Source organism: Mastomys coucha, unplaced genomic scaffold, assembly GCF_008632895.1.
Source record: "Mastomys coucha isolate ucsf_1 unplaced genomic scaffold, UCSF_Mcou_1 pScaffold20, whole genome shotgun sequence".
Taxonomy (NCBI): domain Eukaryota; kingdom Metazoa; phylum Chordata; class Mammalia; order Rodentia; family Muridae; genus Mastomys; species Mastomys coucha.
In genome coordinates, this window is record NW_022196903.1 from 13,478,075 (window position 1) to 13,499,081 (window position 21,007).

Consider the following 21,007-nt stretch of genomic DNA (forward strand, 5'->3'; position numbering starts at 1 on the left):
TTAAGGCAGAATCTCACTTTCTAGACTAGGCTGGCCTTTAATTCACAAAGATCTTCCTTCCTCTGCCTCTTAAGCACAAGGGACTGGATGTATGTGCCACCATATATAACTGAGGCCCCCTCTTGGCATACTAGCAACACTTTAAGGAACTAGAGAATAAGACCCTCAATGTAAAGGAACAATTTTTCACCAGAAATCATTTAGGGCATAACAATACATATGCTAAGGTGGGTGGATGGGTAGAGGACCATGACGCCTCAGCCCTATACAAAGAACTACAGACAACTAAGGACTGCTGAGAGTGGGAGAAATGGATAACTACCCAACCCTAAGGCATGCCAATTAGCTATCCAGTAACAGATGGTTGGTCTGCCCTGAAGACATACATACAAATAACATTACGTGGACTGAATAAGTTGTATTTTAGAATATATATGTATATCCATATCAGCATACAACACCACCTAATGAAAATAAGAGGCTATGAAGTTGAAAGAGAACAAGTAGAGCATATGGAAGGGTTTGGAGAGAGGAAAGAAAAAGGAGAAATAATGTATATTATAATCTCAAAAAATAGAAAAGACTTAAAAATAATAACAAAGAAGCCAATTGGAATATAAGAAAATGAAATAAATCTAGAGAAAATTAGCTCTTCAGATTTTGAGAAGTAATATATGAAAAATATTGAACATCTTGAATAAACTTATAGTACAGAAACATAAAGAGTAATATACATAAACATGTACATACTACCAGGGATTGTGTGGATTTTTGAGTTTATTTCAATGATATTATATTTTAGAGTACATTTTTCCATGGTGCTTCTTTTACTCAAAACTGCTTGACTTTTGTTTCCATATAGACACGAGAGTGCAGCTCATTCCTTCTCCCTGTTGAACAGGGTTTAGTCATGTGAATAGGCACCATCGCATCTGTCCAGTCCTGAATTTCAGCAGGTTTCCTGCTCCTGTAGTCCACACTTCAGCGGGTGACTCCTCCGGGATGGGGTGAATGGTCTTTGGGGAACTGAGCTGGAAGGGGAAGTGATCAGTTGTAGAGAAGGCCTTTTACATTTTCCTTAAGGCAGTCTGCTAAATCAGCTGTGGGTAAGCGATGTCGGGCTTTTAAAGTAAGATATCAAGAGAAAGGCGTTTTAGGAAAACCTTTTGGGTTTTAAATTTTCTTCTTATTAACCAGGGTTTGGCAAATGAAAGCCTGTGGTCCACATCCAGCCTGTTACCTGCTTCTGTAAAGAAAGTTTTATGACAACACAGGATTTCTTTTTCATTTACATATTGCCCACAGCTGTTTTCAGGTTGTAAGTACTGAGTAGTCGCCATAGAGACCATATGTCCTGAAACACCTCCAATGGCAGCTCCCTGGCCCTTATAGAAGTGTTGGCTTCTCCTGCTGTTAGAGTATTGCCCATTATCACATCTAATCCTTTTGTTCTTTTAAAATTATCTGTTACCAAGCCACATAAATAAAATGACCACAGAGGGTGACAAATGTAGTAGAGAAAGACTAGGGTGTGAGGGGCTAGTGATGTTCTCTGCATGGATGGTAGGGAACAAAAATGTCACGTGACATCTTCAAGAGCCAGAAGAAAACCAAAGCTCAGGTGGCTAACAATCTATATAAAATAAAACAGGTAGTAGGTAGCAGGGGCTGAATTTCAACTCAGAAACAACTCCAAAATAATGTCTGTTTTTCCCTTCTATGAATGGCTATTTCCTTAAATCCATGTAAATACAGTACAAGAAGAAATATAAGCATTGTTTCAGAAGCAAAGTAGTTCAGTTCTCCAGACTTGGCCGTCCTAAAACTGGAGATGTGATGTGTTGAAATTTGGACTTGGTACTGATGACTGGGTTTGAATCATAGTCCCGGCATTAACCTTGGCTGAGTCATTGAGTTTCCAGCCTTCTGTTGTACTGCAGTGAGGCAGGGGTGGGAGGGAGCCCCTCTGAAAGGTGAGGGGGGTGTCTGGAGGATCTCTCTGGGCTCCTCTGGCTCTCACTCTCTATGACGCTGTGGCTTTAGGAGGTGGCATTTGATCTGGGCTTTGGAGTGTGGGGTGATTTTGACAGGCTGCCTCATAAATGAGGGGAAAAGGTATTCCAGGTGGTGAAAACAGTTTGAGCAAAAACACAGGGACTAGCAACTATAGAAGGAATTCCAGGAATGGTGTATACTGGTTCTGTCTGACAAGGCTGGGGCTTAACCTTGCAGCAAACCAGAAAGCCAAATGGGATCTGGCACTGAACTGAGAAAACACCTCAAGCTAGGCTTAGGATCTGGGAATTCCTTCTTGCAGTTGTACAATCCTAGTGGTCCTATAGTGACTAGTACTATGACTGGCCTCTTCTCCTAAAATCAATCTCAAGGATAGAGGCCATACATCATCTCTTACATATCTGAGCAGCACTTAGACTAAGAAAAAATTTCAGTATATTGAGTCAAAACTTATAGGGTCTTCTTGTAGCTCTCCCAGCGTGTAGGTAATGGGAGACTATAAACAGTAGAAGAACGTGTTCAGGAAAGGCCTGACCCAGACCTGGGACATCATGACATAGTATGGCTCTGCACAAAGGAACTGCATTTAAAAAGCTTTCCAATCATGAAGTTAGTATTGTGTATCCATGCTGAGTCAGTTGCTGATTGAGAACACAGGAACAGGATAGTATCACTGCTCACAGGGAAGCTAGGACAAGGACTCTGGCCAGCCGAGCTGGAGGAGGAGAGGGAAGGGGTCCTGGGGTTTTAGGAGTTGGTTAGATTGGCTAGGGACAAAGGGAGAGGACTCAAGGAAGGGGGCCAGGAGATAGAAGTATGAGTATCTAAAAGAAACCGAAAGCCCTCTTTGATGGGAACATGCCTGTGTGAACCAGAATTTAATAAGAAGCCAGTGCTCCTTTCTTACTCTATTGTTAATTCATCAGTGTGTGTATATATGTGTATATAGGGAGGTCAGGGACAACTTTGTATAGTAAGTTTTTTACACTATCATGTGGATTCCTGAAAGAGAGAGCCCTGGTTGTCAGGCTTCTGTATCAAACCCTTTCTTTTTTCACACAGCCATCTTGCTGGCTGTGACTAGCCAGTATTACTAAGAGTAATTGATTCTCTTCTTAACTCTCTCAAATATATACATATACATATATATATATATATATATATATATACACATATATGTGTGTATATATATGTGTATATATATATATGTATGCATATACATATATATATATCCCTTTACAAATATTAGAATCCATAAAAATATGGAGCAAGAGGTAAAAATCACCTTTAATCTCGGCAATCAGAAATAACTTTACTTCAGTATATGCCTGTGTTTCTATACAAGGGCATATAAGAAAAGTATGATTTTCTGGGCAGTGGTGGTGCACGCCTTTAATCCCAGCACTTGGGAGGCAGAAGCAGGCAGATTTCTGAGTTCGAAGCCAGTCTGGTCTACAGAGTGAGTTCCAGGACAGCCAGGGCTACACAGAGAAACCCTGTCTCAAAAAAAGAAAAAAAGAAAAAAGAAAAAAAGAAAAAGAAAAAGAAAAGCATTATTTGATTACACAATATAGTTTTCTCAGCTTTTATCTGATGTAACAGTATATGCTAGTGTTTCCTAGATCATGCTGCTAGAAGTTCTTTGAGAACTTCAAATTTTTCCATTAAAATATGTCACCTTTTCCCTTTCCTTTCCTTCCTTTAGCCCCACCCATGTCCCCTCCACTTCCTCTTAAGTTTATGACCTCATTTTCTCTGATTATTATTGTTATACTCTCTCTCTCTCTCTTTCTCTCTCTCTCTCTCTCTCTCTCTCTCTCTCTCTCACACACACACACACACACACACACACACACACGTATGCATATGATATATATGTATACAACCTGCTGAGTTCATTTAGTATTGTTGTGTGCCTCTGATTCCAGGGCCAGCCACTTGGTATTGACTACCTCATGAAGCAGCTCGTCCCTACAGTAGCTGATCTCAGCAGTCTCTGCTTGCCTGTAGTTTCTGCCTGAGTGGGGCTCAGTGGGCTGCCCTTCCCTTTTAACATATCTATTGACATCATCTGCGGCCAGGCCTCGTTTAGGCAGCCATATTGTTGTATCATTGGTGTAGCTTCCAAAGCTGTTATTTCTAGGAGACACAATCATAGCCTGGGACTCTCTTATATGATGTGCTCTGAGCCTTGGGTGCAGGATTTGTGTTGTAGTTGTATCAACTGGGACTAGGCTCCCGAAGAACATTTGAGCTCTCCATTAGGACAAGTTGTGCTTTTCTGTGGTGGTTTCTGTTTGCTGCAGAGAAGCTTTTGTGATGAAGGGTGAAAGGTGTAGGTATTATGTAAGTTTTTAGAATGCAGTTAGGAGTTATACTGGTATAGGAAAGTGGTGGTAATAAGTTCTCTATTCAGCTGTGAAATTTGAAGATAAAGGGGTGGAACTAGAACATATTATTCTATTGAGTGAGGTAACCCAGACTCAGAAAGACAAACACAGTTCAGAGTTCCAAATCTTCAAATATGTTTATATAAGCTGGATTAACCACAAAACCAGGAAAGCAAAAAGGAACCATATGACTGGGAGGCTAGAGATGGGAACAAGAGGATACAGGTAATACATGGGAGGAACTGGGAAAACTGAGGGGAATGTTGGGAAGGAAGGAAAGAGGTCAATACAAAGGAGGAGGGACAAATAATATTAAGGATGTTGGATGAAACCTCAAGGAATCACATTATTTCATACTTACCTAAAATTATCTGGAATGCATATGTGTATACTATATAAATGTGATATGTGTATGTGTATCTTAAATGAACTTATACCATTTGAGTTAATAATATTCTCCACAAGAACCTTAGACCATGTAACAAAACCCCATGGCACAAGAAACCTCCATTTGAGATGTTGTTCATAGTAGTCTAATTGACCCCCAAAACAATATTGCCATTGGTGTTGCCCTTGGCTATCCCTCAGGTATTAAAGATAAATGTGCTTCTGTTGCTGAAGACATTGTATACTTCAGACAGTACTTAGAAGATTTGAGCTGGATATAAGCTAAAAGCTTTGTCTAGCATTCATAATACCAACTTATGCAACTTGCCAAGGGAGGAGCACAGTCAGTAGTCCCACCCAGCTGTGCTGCCTATGAACCACAACAATGACCACTATGCCAAGTTAGCTCTAAAGGTACAGGAGGATTGCTCTTACAGTGGCAGTAACCAACAACTGTCTCATTGTACTTAAGGCCCAACTCAACATGAGGGAGATTATACCTGGTACAAGAAATGTAGCCAACTCCCTGGGTCATGGATCTTAGAGGAGAGCTTTTAAAAAATATTTTTATTAATTCTTTGGGAATTTCATTAAATGTACTTTGATCATAGTCACTCCCTATTTTTCCCCTTAACTTCTCTGAGCTCCACTCCTTCCTCTCATCCCCCTCACTCCCACGATTTGTGCTGCACATATACTCCTAGGTGTTGAGCCATGTACTGCAGTGTGGATGACCTGCCAGGGGATATTCCCTTAAAGAAAACTGACTCTCCCCTTTCCCTAGAAGCCATTAAACCATTCATAACGATGAGGGGTAGGAGCTCATGAACCTTCTCACTCTAGGCAAGAATGTCGACTGGCTTGATCTTGTGCCAGCCGCACAACTTGATGAGTTCACAGGTGCAGAGGACATGGTTTCATCCCACCTCTGCCACTAACACCTCCTATTTCCCACCTCTTCTTCCAATGTGTGTGTGTGTGTGTGTTTTATAGGTAGGTGTCCCATTTACACTTATCTCTGCACTTTGACCAGTTCTACATTTTTAAATTGAACTGTCATCCATCATACAAAGAGACTCCTCTGATGAGAGCTGAGAGCTGTGGGTGTAGAAACACAAAATACAAATTTAGACGACACTTTGATAGTGCTTCTCTTTGGCAGAATGATGATAGTAGGTTTCCCCCTGGGATCTGTAAGCTTCCCAACCAGGAGTTCTTGGCAATAGTTATAGTACATGCATGTATTTCCTCCTGTGGGGCACCTCTTAAATCTGATGGGAAAAATTTGGGGGTTACACTCATACATTCATGCCACTATTATACCCAAATTAGTATTGCCAAATTTTTTTTTTATTGTAGTTTACAGGATACACAGCTGGTAAGGTGGCCAGTGACTTTCCCCTTCTTCCCCCAGGAGCCTAGATAGCACCTTCCCATACTATGAAAATGAGTCAGCACAGAGAAAGTTCCTAGGTCAGAAGCAGTTTGATCTCTCCATGTCCTGTGGCCAGTGTATGCCGTTTTCACCAATAGGGATTTACCTTCAAGGAGAACTAACTTCTAATAACTATACATGACAGAAAAAAGACAATGATATTTACTATATGTAAATGTTTTATAATGGGTCACATTTAAGTTGCTTGCATTTTTCTTTACTGTAACACGTAATGTGATAAACAGCTTCTTTGTAAATTTGTATTCGAATCTGACTGGTTTTTTTGGAGATACAGATAATCATGTCAATGGTCTGGTGGAATTGTCTAGACATATAGGGTTGTGAAGGATAATCTTAATATATGTTTTTTAAAAAGTTACAGCAGGCTTGTAGAGATTGAGTCAGAAAGAGGTAATATTAAGGTAAAAATAACGATGCTTATAATGGCGCAATTCAACTCAAAGTATAAGTAAAATTCGGACATCAAGCTCAAAGAAAAGAAACTGTACTTATTCTTCAGTCTAACACTCTCCCTCTGAGCTATTTCAGCAAAGAAGATTATACCTACTCTTAATGTATTTGTTTTCTTAACAGCTTTGTGAGAACTTGAGTGCTACTTTACATTTGACATATTAAAGGCATCTGGAAACTGTAAGGTGTCAGTAGTGGTAGAGATGAGACATTAATGAGAGACTGATGGTACTGTGCTCCAATACAGGAGATACCAAGAGTGAGGAATAGATTTGATAGGGTGGTCTAGGAAAGGGAAACTTTCAGTTGAACATTAGGCATGTTACTTTATGGACACAAGATAAAACTGTCAGAAAGACAGTTTATAAATTGATCTTACCTAGTAGGTGAGAAGGCAGAGCAGGTTTTTACATGTGGGAGCTCTTCCTATGGAGATGATGACACTGAGACCCTAGACACTGAAGTCATGTTAAAGTTCAGACGTACATTTGTCTCCTTGGGTCTTATTGAGAGTCCATATTCAAGCTTTAGCAACTAATACTTGGGATTACATTTTAAAATTACATAATATGATGTGTATCCTTGAAATTTGATTATTACTTGAAAAATAGGTCAAAAGTGATAAATGTTTAAATGTTACAGTTCAGCAAATGTCTTTATTGTGTTGCCAGCTGCTTCATGACAGAGGATTTAAGTTCTAACAAGCTTTAATTAGAAAAAAGTGAAAAAAAAATCAAAGGGTGATGTCAGCCAGAATCAAAGTGAACCAGAACAAGAAATACTTTTATTAGTTACAGAACATCCACAGTGTGTGGGTTGTCTCACCGGCTTCCTTTAATAGCTATGAAAATATTGCAGGCCTTTTTCTGGGAGTTCAGACTGTGGGTCTTTTGGACACAAAATGGTTTTGATAGGTGTTTTAGTAGTAAAATGATGTTCTTTGGGTTTGAAAAAAAATTAAACTAAACTAAAGAATGTCCTAAATGAGTCATGGCTTTAAAAAAAAAAAAAAAGATTGAAAATATTCTTAACAAAAGAAGTAGACAGTCAACACCATGCATCTATTTGTTTCCTGTTTAGTGGTAAATTAGCCTATTAGGGTAACTATGATGAAACACCATGACCAAAAGCAGCTTGGAAAAAAATAGGATTTGACTTATACTTCCACATCATGGTTCATCACTGAAGGAAGTCAGGACAAGAACTGAAGCAGGGCTGGAATTTGGAAGGAAGGGCTGATGCAGGGGCCATGGAGGGCTGCTGCTTACTGGCTTATTCCTCATGGCTTGCTCAGCCTACTTTCTTATAGAACCCATGATTACCTGTTCACCGATGTCCCTTCCCACAATGGACAGCCCCTCCCACATCAGTTCCTAAGAAAATGACCTTGCCTAAAGCTAGATCTTACTCAAGTATTTCTCAACTGAGACTCTCTCCTGCCCAGTGACTCTGGCTTGTGTCCAGTTGTCATAAAACTAACTAGCACACCTAGACTTTATTATTATTTATCTCAACATAGTTTCTACCATGAATATTGACATAAAAAGATTTATAAACTTCATCATATTATTATTGAAAATAGTTGTCCATGTAAAAGATTAAATAGATTAGTTGTTCTCAACCTTCCTAACCCTTTCCTAACCTGTGACCCTTTAATATTTTTTTGTGTTGTGGTGACCACCAATCATAAAAACATTTTGTTGCTACTTCATAACTGTAATTTTGCTATTGTTATAAATCATAATGTAAATATCTAATATGCAGGATTTCTGACATATGACCCCTGTGAAAGAGTCATTTGACCCTCAAAGGGGTCACAACTTACAGGTTGAGAACTACTAAACTAGAGCATCACAAATGCATTAATTTACTTTGTAAAGAATCTGGTCCTCTCCTTCAAGATGCAATTTAACCCTTCTGTAAGAGAAGATGTACTAGGAAACTCTTGGACTGCCCTTTCTTCTTACTTCTCACTAAAGTTGACCACTATGATGCTTTAATCCTTTTGGGCCTATCCTTCTCTGTATCTAGTTGGAAAGCATTGTATGTTCCATTAATCTATACCTGTTATAGTCACATCTCTTGCTCCTTGCCCTTTTACAGAACTTCATCCAGTTTGCCAGATTCAACCTAACCACGGACTACCTTGTTGATGTGCCCAGCTGATGTCCACTGTTTTCTGAAATGCAGCTGTGGCCACTGTGCAACCAGAGTCTCCAGTTTGTTAAGCCCTCAAAGTGGCTTTACTCCAAGCAGTTTTTTTTTTCTTGACATTTTACACATTCATCTCTGTCTTTAAACTTCTTATGTCACTTCTTTCCCCTGGCTCAGCAGATGACCTTGATTCCTGTTTTTCTGAGGTTAATCCCCTTAACCCCCACCACCACCACCACACACATACATACAATCTCTATCACATGTCCTCTCAACTACTACTACTTTCTAGCTAGCTGCTTTCCTAGTTCCAAGTTTTGTCCAGGCATCTTGAAACAGTAGTCCCCATGCCTCCATCCAAATTGCTATGATCAAGTTACTAGTAACTGTTAAAGTCTGTGGGCTACATTTTCTTCCTCACCAGGTTTAGTCTCTTTATGGTACTTTGTAGTTACCAAACATCTTCTATTGTTCTGAGAACCTCTCTTTTAGTTTCTTCTTACTTTAAATTTGTACAAATTTGGAGTCTTCATTTTTCTAAAAGAATGGGGGGGCTTTTAATGATTTAAATATAGTGTTTATTTATAATCTAGAAATAACTTTTATTATTTCTAAAGGATTATAATATACTTGTGTATTTTCATGTATGTGTGTGTTTGTGTGTGCAGGTTCACCTGTGTATGTAAATGCATGTGCACATGTGTGCTTATGCATGCAGAGGTCAGATCTGCACGTTGTCAGGTACACTTTGCCTTGTTTTGTTTTCACCGAAACTTTTTCAAAAATTAAACATATTTTGATTGATTTTTTTGGGCATTTCATACAATTGTTTTCATCATAGTCAGCCATTCCCCACTGCTCCCAGATCTACCCCTCTTCCTTACGCATCTAACTTTGTGTCTTCTTTGTTTTTCAATCCTCTCAAGTTCTGTTTGTGCTGCCAATATCCTCTTGGGTGTGGGGCCATCCTTGGAAATGTGGTCAGCTTTCCAGGAGCTGCTTCCCTAAGGGAAAGTGTCTCTCACCCCTAGAAGCTAGGAATTACCCTTAGCTTCCCCTCTAGTGGGATGAGTTCAAGCCCACCTCCTGCCTCCAGGCTAGGGTTTGTCTTCTCTGCAGACAAAACAAGGCAGCTGCATCTCTCAGTAGAGCCTGAGGCCTGCTGGCTGGCCTAGGCTGAGTAGAAGGAAGCTCCAGGGTAGGTCTGCCTCTGCCTCCTCAATCTGGGAGCTACAAAAGGAAGCTGTTGCATCCACATTTCTTTTTTAGAATGGGTACTAGGAACTAAACTGAGGTCCTCATGCTTATGTGGTGAGCACTTTACCAACTCAGCCGTCTTTCGGGCTCTATAGATTTATATTATATAACCAGGACAACTTTGTATCAGTTATACTGTATAAATAAATGTGTGTGTGTGTGTGTGTGTGTGTGTGTGTGTGTGGTGTGTGCATATTTGTGTGCGTACATGTGTAGAGGCCAGACATCAGTATCCAGTATCTGTGTTGTTTTCTGTTTTTTTCTTTTCTTTCCTTTCTTCCTCCCTCCCCTCCCCTCCTCTTCCCTTTCCTTTCCTTTTTCTTTTGTTTTGAGATAGGGCTTCTCATGGAATATCAAGCTTATTGATTCAGCTCAATTAGCTGCCAGCAAGCCCTAGGGATTCTCCTGCCATGATCTCTCCAACACACATGGAGATTACAAGGCATGCTCTGGAGAGTTTTGTTTGTTTGTTTTTGTTTTTAATACAATGTCAGGAGGTTGATCTCAAGTCCTTTAGATTATGTGTCAAGCACTTTACTGACTGAGCCACTTCCCCAGCCTCAAGAACTATTTCTAAGATACTTGACTATAGGAATTATTTACTACATATATATGCTTTATTTCTTAAATATAAATGTGAAAATATAAGGCATGTGTATTAATTCTTCCCCTGGTCTCTTTTTTCCCAGTTAATGAAGGAGTTCCCCCTCCTAAGCATGTTCAATATCCATGAAAACCTTCTAGAAGCCCTTCTGGAACTCCAAGCCTATGCTGACGTTCAGGCAGTCTTAGCAAAGTACGATGGTAAGTCCTTGGGTACTTTATGCATTTTAGAACTCCACTCTCCTTGACATAATTAAGCAATTAGATAGAAAAGACAATTTCAAGTAAGACTTTGACATTACTCTAAGAATTTTCATGTATAGTGAAAATGGTTAGTGTCCAGCACCTTCAGTTTAGTGCTTACCCAGGCAGAAACATTACATAGCTTGTGTTCCCCATAGCTGAGCTTGGCACAGGTGACAGTGCTGCAAGTGTTTGGGGAACAAGTTCTGTTCCCTCTCCAGGATGTCTTCCTTAATAAGAGACTACCCCCATTCTATGGTGTCTTTGAAGGCCCTTCACTAGTGTGCTCACTTCCTCAGAAGTGTTTTCTACTTTACCCGTTACCAGTGAGTCAGGCAAATAAACTGCTACAATCTAGAGAATTTAAAACTATTCTGTTTCCAGTGTTCTAAGCATTTAGTATTTGATTAATAGTACAAAAGTTATATAGATAATTTCTTGTTAGGCTTAGAGTCTGTTAACTACAGTCTTCTGACTTATTTCAATAATTCTCTCCATAGAATGTGTTTGTTTATAGATTTGATATTGTGGTGAGGTTACTTAGTATAATATATTATGATATATAGTATCATAATAATCTTTTTGCATTGTAAAATATTATTTCTTTAGTAAGCCTCATTAGTCCACTTAAGTATCATTCAGGTCACAGATTTTCTGGAATTCTTCAAACATAGAAAACAAACTATACCATTTTGGATTTTACTTTTGGCATAAATCCTCCCTAAGAGATGGTGTTCTTATCCTCTGCGATTAAGGAAACTGAACTGTTGTGTGCCTGTTTTTGTTTGTTTTTCTCAAAGTCTTACTCAGATTGATGGAAACTAAAAGCCTTTAGCCAGGGGTGGCATCAGTTTGCCTGTAGAGATATGCATACCCTGTGTAACAGGGTATACACTGCTCAATATGGAGCTGGTTTTAAAGTATTTGTGGAATACTTTAAAGTAAACAAACTGAAGAGTGTTTGCCTTCACGTCAGCTCATCTTTATTCTCTGTTTATTCTCTAGAATCTCACTGTTCATTTGAAGCTTGGAGGCGTAAGCTATGCATCATTGTGGGCACAATGTTCATATATTGAGTGCCTTTTAGTACCAAACAAGGTAGTCTCATGCCATGGCTCTACCTGGCAGTGCATTTTGCCCCATGCAAGGTTCTTGTTTTCGTCATCAGTGCTGGTCTCTCCTTAGCCCACTAAGCCTTAAGAAGTAAGGCATTAACTAAAAAAGCTTTTGAGCTCACCAGTCTCCAGACTGCTTTCAGGAGGATCGCAGTTCATTACAGAAATCATCGGCCTTGTGTTATAAAACTGATTGCCAAGTACAGAAGTGAACTCACTTGGACTTATTCATTCTCTCAATGTATCCCATTGCACGGCCTCCATTCCTCAACAATCAAAAACTGATTTATTAAATTCTGATAACATATGTTCGCATTACTTGTTACAACAGCCTGTCCCACCCTCCACTAAAACTTGGCTTGCATTTTGAAAAATTCCTTTATTTCAAATGAACATGCTCACCCTATCAAGGCCCATGTTGGGCTTTGTTTATGTTGTGTACCTGGCAACAGAAATGATGTTCTTGTTCATTATTCATGGAAAAAGAGTCTCACTGGTGGCAGGACACATAGTGTTGCTGCACTGCCTCATTAGAGGCTTTGAGTTCAGCAGTTGTCAATAGAGTGTAGCTGACCTAACGCCCACTAAACTCTGCTGGGACTTTTGGTGCTGACTTGGCTCGAGCTTGTATCACTTACAGTAGAAATCTAATGAACTGGCTGCTGAAGTTACTGTCCTTGAGGGTGAGCTGTAGCCACTTAGGACTCTAAGAACATGTCTCCTACTCTTTATCCCACCCCATGGTATGGTTTTTTGAAGTTCATCCCTGATGCTTTTCTTGAAGGCCAAAGGATCTTGACTGAGTCTCTAGTCCTTTATCTGGCCCTGTACAAGGAAGTAAGTGCTTTGGCACTCCTGGAGTAGACAGTTTATGGGCACCCTGTGTTTTGCCTTGGTTCAATTTTAATCATCCTTATCTAAGTTGCTAGAGACAGCATTTTGAATCGCAGCCTTCCATCCCTCTCATACAGTCACACCCAAAACAACAGGATTATGTTATCTTTCCAAGTTGGAATGTTCTGGTAGGGTGGCTGTTTCTGGGGTGGTTTATGGGCACAGCAGTCCTTTATTGTTTGTTAAGTGGCTAAGTTTTGTAAGTCGGGTTCTGGGAAGTGACATGAAGGGATTAGGGATGCTTTTCTGACCTTTGTAAAAAGGATTTAGAAAAATGGCAAGAATGGAGAGGGGAAAAAACTGAGAAATAACATGCTTTGGGGGGAAGAGGAAGACAAAATATATTCCCACTTGCCTCATAATTCTTTACTATTATAAAAAGAGAAGAAATTTTGAGTTTGAAAGTTTTGAGCTTGAAATTTTTTGATATTCACAAATTCTTCCAACAGATCCTGTGAAAACTGCTTTTTCTAGGATTACAGATTAATTGGTCATACTTCCTTGTGATCTACACTCCAATTTTGATTTTTGCCATTGAGCTAACATTGAATGCTTTGTTACTCTATACATTTGTCTAAAATCCTGATTGTCATTTGTGAGGGGTTTCATTTGCTTCTGTTTTCAGTTTCTTTTTTCTTTTTTAAAAAATTAATGAATTTATTTATTTTAAATTCCAGATTTTATTCCCCTCCCAGTTCACCTCTAACTGTTCCACATTTCATACCTCCTCCCCACCCCCTGTCTCCATGAGGATGTCCCCAACCCCTACCCCCACCCCACCACACCTCTAAACTCCCTGGGGCCTCCAGTCTTTTGAGGGTTTGGTGTATCCTTTCTGATTAAACCCAGAGCAGGTAGTCCTCTGCTGTATGTGTGTTGGGGGCCTCATATCAGCTGGTGTCTGCTGCCTGGCTGGTGGTCCAGGTTCTTAACCACCACAATGCCCTTCTCACAGTGGCTAAAGTAATGGTGGCAGCAATAGCTAACACATTGGGTTCTTATATTGGTGCCAGACATTGTCTAAGCTTTCATATATGACTACATATTTGGTAAGTGCTATTGTTAACTTCATTCAGTGTTGTGCTGTATCTGAGAAGTATCTTGTTGATGGTAATCCTTGAACTGTCAAAGCAAAGCCATGTAGATGTAAGAGAAAAGAGATCAGCTGCAGACAATTATTGTTTACACAATAGGAACGTTCTAAGAAAGAGAAAGTTGGTGAAAAGGCCATGGTGTCCACTCCAGGCGTCTCCTCTTCATCACTTACTGCTGTCTGCTTTTGGTAGTATTTGTAACTTCAAAAAAAAAAAATCAATACCATTCTTCAAACTTGTTATACACATTAGCTATTCCTCTACAGCAACACAGCAGGGAGATGGTTACTCCATTTCAGCAGATGTACAAACTGAGGTGTTGTGAATTTACATAACTTGCAAACTCACACATTCCTAAACAACTACAGAGCTGGGATTCTAATCTATGTAGGGTTAACTCTAAAGCTCATGTGTTTTCCATAAATGTGAGTCTTGCTGCATTGATGGACTCTGCTTTTCATACAAAGGCATGAAATATGTGGGCTGGGACCATCTCGTAGAATATCTGTGATGCTAGCTTACCTTGTACTCAATCCTTAGGAAATAGGTATATCTAAATGTGCTTGCCTTTCTCATGCTATATGGCTTTTGATCTTCAATCAAAATTAAATTTGACTATTTAATTTTGTCACAAAAGGATTTGATGTATATCATTAGTTTGATGTGAGCTTTATCATATTTTTCCATCCATGTATTTGTTATGTATGGACTATTTTCACTATTACAAGGTCATCAGAAAGTTTTTTAAAAGCATTGTAAAAACTACTACAGTCTTTGGATCCACTTTCAAGAAAGTTTATAGGCTATCTTGAGACTAAAGGTTAAAAACTTTAGTCCCAAAGCTTAAGATGGTAGAGAGGAAAACAATCCAAGGAAAATAATCCATATATCTGATTCATTATAAGCTGTGCATTTCCGTTTTAAAAGAGTCACTGCACCAATGAGTGTGCCTGTGCTGAATACATAATATACTTAGAAGCATTTGCATCTGCTGTTTTTAGTTAATAATCCGTAGGATTTCAGAAAGCATCAAGGGTGGAGGACTTCTCCTTCCAAACCTCCATTCCTCCTATAGGAATGGAATCAAGGCTTAAAAAGTTCAGCAACTTGCTTAAGCTCACCCAGCAGGTGATTGGTTAGGGTCATATCCTTCATGCTTGGTATTGAGAACTGTGAGGCACAGAGGAGGAGTGGAAAAACTATGAGCTGCTTTGCAGAGCCTAGCTTGCTGTTGCTCAGTTTTTCTAGCCTTGGTCAATCTTATATAAATAGAAAGCTATGTATTAAATGTCAGCTGAAATATGAGTATAAGAGTCAGTCCTGTTTCCCCACAAAGCCAGTGTGTGACTGATTATGGAAATTAATCAGAGATAATAGAACACATAGAAATATTTGATTATAAAAATAGAATTTCTTAAGTTCATCTGAAATTAACTCTTAAAATTTGGAGAAGCTGTAAGCAGAAATGTTGAATTTTGACTCCTGATACAAAGACAAAGCATTCCTTTGGATTCAGCGTCTGTTGCTCTTCTCTTTGGTATGAGAAAAATATTTGACACAAACAGCTTAAGGGAGAAAAATGTATTTTGGCAGACAGCTTTAGCCTGCCGTGAGGGAAAGGTGCAGCTGCGTGGTCTGTGGAGGCACTTGTTCGCTGCTTCCACTTCTTACCTCTGGGGATCAAGAAGGGGAGGGTGTGGACTGAAACTGGGGTGGGGCTATCACTATGGAAAACCCACTGCTGGTGGCCTATGGTTAGCAGGTAGGCCTCATGTGCTAAAGGGTCTAAAGCCCCCCTCCCCCAACGACACTAGCTAGAGTCTTAAGTGTTTGAACATATGAGCTTGTGAGGGACACTTCACACTCAAAGTGTAACAGAGCTCCTCCCACCTTGTAGCAATGTGCACAAACAGAAACACAGGCCCAAGCTCTTTTGGATATTCACACTGTTAACTTTCTACTGGCGGCTCCAAATTTAAGGACATAAAGTTTCCTAGAAGGAACAGCTGATTTTTTGTTGTTGTTGTTAGTCAAAAATGTATAAACACAACAATTACATCAAGACAATTCACTGGTAACATTGAACCTATGGTAAATTAGCATTGTTACCTGTCAGCTGGCAATCTGCAAAGGGCATACTCCCAAACAGTGCATGATTCTAATGTTGGAGGAAGGCTTTCATTTCAACAGATGGAAAACAGAAGCTATAAGGAAGGCTTTCAGTGTTGAGACTTCAGCTAACAAGCTTTGAACTGGTCCTTTCACAGTCAGGCTGTCATTGTCCACAGCCTTTGCAACCAGATCACACTAGTTTCTGTGAAATGACACTGGATAGCCTGCATTTATCCTTAGTTTGTTTTCTGTTTGTCTTTGAAGAAACCAGGAACAGAAGGTATTTGAGGAGTCAGAAGGGCCAGTAAGATCCATATTCATCATAATCAAATTATTCAGACCTTCAAATGGTACATTTCAGCCAAGCAGTAACTCAAGTTTTGACACTATAGGCACACGCAACTTCTAAAACGTTCACCACAAAATTAGGTTGCTTAGCAAAGGAAGGTTTGAGGGTTGTCAGTCCCTTTTAGTGAATCTAAACCTAGTCCAGCTCCATTTCCTGGACTAGCTGCTACAGAAATGATCAAGTATCTTAGGCAAGTGATTAAAGAGAATCTTAGTGTAAAAGATGGGCCAATGAAGCAGTTAGTTCTTCAGACAAGAAAATAATCATTACCACCTATACCATGAGTTGTGGCTTTAGGCTCATAAGCATGAATCACTGTGAAGTTTTGCCGAGCTTTGGACTAGGTGCCCTCCTGATTCAGACACCAGAGGTCAGCTGCCAAGAAGTCTAGGCCTTTGAGATCAGGAATGATAGACTGTCAGATGATGGGATATGTATGTAGTAAGCATGAGTTCTGATAATGGATGTCATTTCAACAAGGACTGCATGCATGAGGAACTTCTGTCTCTGATGATGGAGAAGACTGTTCATAAGTGCATACATCTGTAATGCACATAGTTGGCACACTCACAAACCCTTTAAATTTATGTTGGCTTTGGTAATCCTTATTGCCCAGTTATCATAATTTACCAAGGTAACATTCCTCCCCAGCCAGCCATTACCATCACTGAAACTACCCCGTTTGGCTCCAAAGCACCAGCCACAGAAGGGCCCTTTGACAGAACTTCTGGGGTAATCCAGTCCAAAAGTTGCAAATCACATCTGGTGTTTGGCTTTGCAGCATAAGATGAATTTTTCTGGGTGTAGCTGAACGCATGTTCCTTGCTCTTCCCCCTGCCCAAAATTACTAAGGCCATGTAGAATTTCCCAATTGAATCATTGAAGTCCCAGAAGGCACATTTTTTTGAGTTTTTTTTTTTTTTTTTTTTTTTTTTTTGTATATCAATCCTTTTTATTTCTTCAGTGAATTTTCCTCTTTGGTTGAAAGGGGACCTTGGATTAGTTTTCTTGGAGATGGGGCAAAAAGACCTCACACTGCCTGGAACTAACAACAACAGAGTTTCAGGTTAGGCTTCTACATTGCTGTTGTTTACCTCATATGATGACTAGGAATAAGTGTAGAGCATTTCCTGGGTGTATCCACAAGGGTAACAACGTCATATAACAGGGTGCTCATAGCATTTCACAGTCCACAAACGGTCGTGAACGTGAGACAGACAGCTGTCTTTGTTCTTCCACTTTCTTATTTCTGTTTGTTTGGTTCATGGTTGCAGGAGAATCTGTGAGTACTGCCTTTGTTGGGTTAATGTGAATTTCAAGTGTGCCTGATAGAGGTGATGCCAGTTTGTTGCCCAAAGAAGACGACGGCACAGGATACCATATCTGCATTGCTTGGGGACAGATGTGTTTTATATTTGGAGGCTTCTATTTAAGAGTTTATTAGTTTTACATAATTGAGTATTCCTAATCTCAAAAATTTTAAAATCCAAAGTTTTTTGAATTGAGCTTAAAAGTTTTGGACTTTGGAGCATAGATATTCAACCTAGAGTTGGTACTAGATTGCAGAGAGTGATCAGGATAACTGTTGGAAACTATTTCATCAAGGATGTATAAAAACATATTATATCAGAAATATTTTAGATACATCTTGATTCAGGGCTTAATGTGACCTATTCTGTGTAACTTTGTTTATACTTTAGAGAAGAAGGTTGTTATACATATGTATGTGTGTGCGTATGTACACCATAAATGATATATTTAATGAAGGTGAATCGGTACTTGATGCATTTATTTTAGACATACCACAAGCTGTGTAGAGAAATAATGTCTTTGAGAACAAGCTCTGTGTCCTGTTTTTCTTCGGCCCCTGTATAATGGAGTAGTCATTTGGAACATCTGTTGTTAGTGAATGAATCAGAAATGGAAATGCCATTATGGGATAGTGTCATTTGTGAGGTAGCTTGGGGTTTATTTATCTGCAGGGTTCTACCCTTTAAAGCTTTTTAGAGCCATAGATATGAGACTTGACCCCTTCTTAATCTGTTTCATGCATAAGAACAGTAATGTTCTGTTAAACCACATCTTGATCGTTATCATTGGTAGATGAACAAAAGAAAATGAGATCAAAGAAATGGACCTCTTAAATTGTTTTATCTTATCTGGAATTTTGTTCCATGAATTCTTCTTCAAGATTATTGCATTGAATTTTTGTTCTTATGAGCCCTTTATAACTTTGGAAAATTCAGGTCATTCCCCCTAAAATGACCTTCTTTTAGCAGTGTTCCAGTAAAGAGTGGAGGAGGAGCCAGCAGAGGTGCGCTCAGCCTGCCTTGTTTCAAGAGGATGATTTGTCTTTGCTTCATCCTTGTCTCCACTTTCACTCTTTTCTCCACCATGCCCATTTGCTTCCCACTGTTATTTCCATCAGGCATCTTGATGAGAGCACTAACAAGTTGCTATACTTCCTGTTGGAACACTAGAGGCAAGATAATTGCAAGAAACACATCTTGAGAAATAACTCATTCATGGTTTTCTCTTAAAACTCCCATTAACACTTATTACTTTGTCTTTCAGGAGATAGATTAGATGTGAATATTGTTATTGAATGATGCTAATATCAAGAAATTTGAGATATAGGTATATTAATTTAAATTTTAATTAGCAGATACTGACTACCGAGTATATTTCAGACATTGCTTTGTGTTGTGGTTACAAAGAGCTCAAGATACACAGCATTTACTTTCTATAGAACACCAATTGAAGTAAATATGGGAAGAAACACTGGAAGAGATAAGGATTGTGATAGTAGCTTTTAACCTAAGATGGCTGTACTACCTCATCCAGTGAAGAGAAGTGAGGAGATCATTCTTGGAGGAGGTAGTATCTGAACTGATGTGGACAGTGAATGCACTTGTATTGAGTTTTTGGAACATATAGAACATATGGACGCTGCGGGGGCATGGCCAGTATGCCTTGTATGAGAATTTCTAATTTTTCGTATTGCAGAGGGATAGACAAGGGACACAGCAAATGGCAGAAAATACATGCAGTGAAATACATAGGAAACAGACTTGAAAAGCTTTGAGTCAGGCTGGGATTTTGTTCAAAAGTCAATCTCAAAGGAAACTTCCACCTGCCCTCATTGTGTAAAGAGTAGAATAATGTGCTCACACTCTGCCCTTGCTTGACTTGAGGTTGGTCGAATAGGCATGGCTCCTATAGATTCATGTGTTTCAGTGCTTGGTTCATAGTGTGTGGCTCTTAAAAGGCATGCCCTTGTTAGAGGAAGTATATCACTGTGGAGGCGGGCTATGAGGTCTCTTATGCTCAAGCTACACCCTGTGTGGCACACAGTCTAGTTCTGCTGCCTGTGGATCAAGATGTAGAACACTGAGCTCCTGCTCCCATATCATGTCTGCCTGCACATCACCATGTTCTGCCAGATGATAATGGACTAAGCCTCTGAAATTATAAACCATCCCCAATTAAATATTTTCCTTTATAAGAGTTGCTATAGTTATGGTGTCTCTTCACAACAATAAAACCCAAACTAAGGCAGGAAATGAACATTTTTCCAAAGCTCTCAGACATGAGAGTGAAATCTTCTATCAAGAAGAAGTGACTTTCTGATACTATAGTTGGACCCCCAGGGGCATTTGGAGGCCATTTTAAATATCAGTTGAAATCTCTGGGAAGTGGGATTTGTGTTTCTTGTTTAGACAAGTGGCAGCCCCAGTGTAGATAGTCTCTAAGGTCTTCCAGGTGAGCAAATCTTCCTATTGTTAGCTACTGGACATTTGCTCTCTGCTCATCTCCCAACCATAGCAAACTGTCTATAAGATAGTTACAACTGTAGATACTCCTTCAGGGAGTTTACCTAAGACACAGGAAAGCTGCTTGACCACACAGTCTACCAACACCTATCTAGTTTTGCTAGGCCATATGATAACATAAGGATAAACATGGGTCAGGGAGTAAACAGGTAAACACCCCAAAGGCTGAACTTGTGATCATGAAATGCATACTGTGAATGCATGGGGATTTCTGTGAGTTCTGTTTGCTAGTCAAACCCTTTGATACACTGGTGCCTTGCTGGCACTCTAGTTACTGTGAAAGTAGTCAAAATATAAGAGTGATAATCTTCTTCATCAAAAGGTCAATTTTTTTTTTGTCTTCAGATGCACCAGAAGAGGGCGTCTGATCTCATTACGGGTGGTTGTGAGCCACCATGTGGTTGCTGGGATCCAAACTCAGGACCTTTGGAAGAGCAGTCAGTGCTCTTACCCGCTGAGCCATCTCGCCAGCCCCCAAAAGGTCAATTCTTAAATGAAGATGCTTAATCATAAGATAAAGAAAGGAGCATTAAGGCATGAAAATGTCCCTTGAGTTTAAAAGAAACAATAGCAAAAAGCCAAAGCCACAGGCTTTTTCTTTAATTCAGAGGAAAGATAAATGTGGACTCACAAATAGCAATTCATTGAACATAA

At 39.5% G+C, this 21,007-nt stretch overlaps 1 protein-coding gene across 8 annotated transcripts in view; it reads left to right on the forward strand.

Annotated features, from left to right (window-relative positions):
• The window catches only part of St7 (suppression of tumorigenicity 7), a 252,070-nt gene that overhangs the window by 185,359 nt on the left and 45,704 nt on the right, over positions 1-21,007 (forward strand). For all 8 annotated transcript variants that reach the window (XR_004121889.1, XM_031381225.1, XM_031381226.1 and 5 more), the window contains one exon: positions 10,800-10,914. Coding sequence is in view for 7 of the 8 variants with exons in the window: in XM_031381225.1 (XP_031237085.1) it covers positions 10,800-10,914 (115 nt within the window). In the remaining variant the exon portion in view is untranslated. The remainder of the gene's footprint in view (positions 1-10,799; positions 10,915-21,007) is intronic.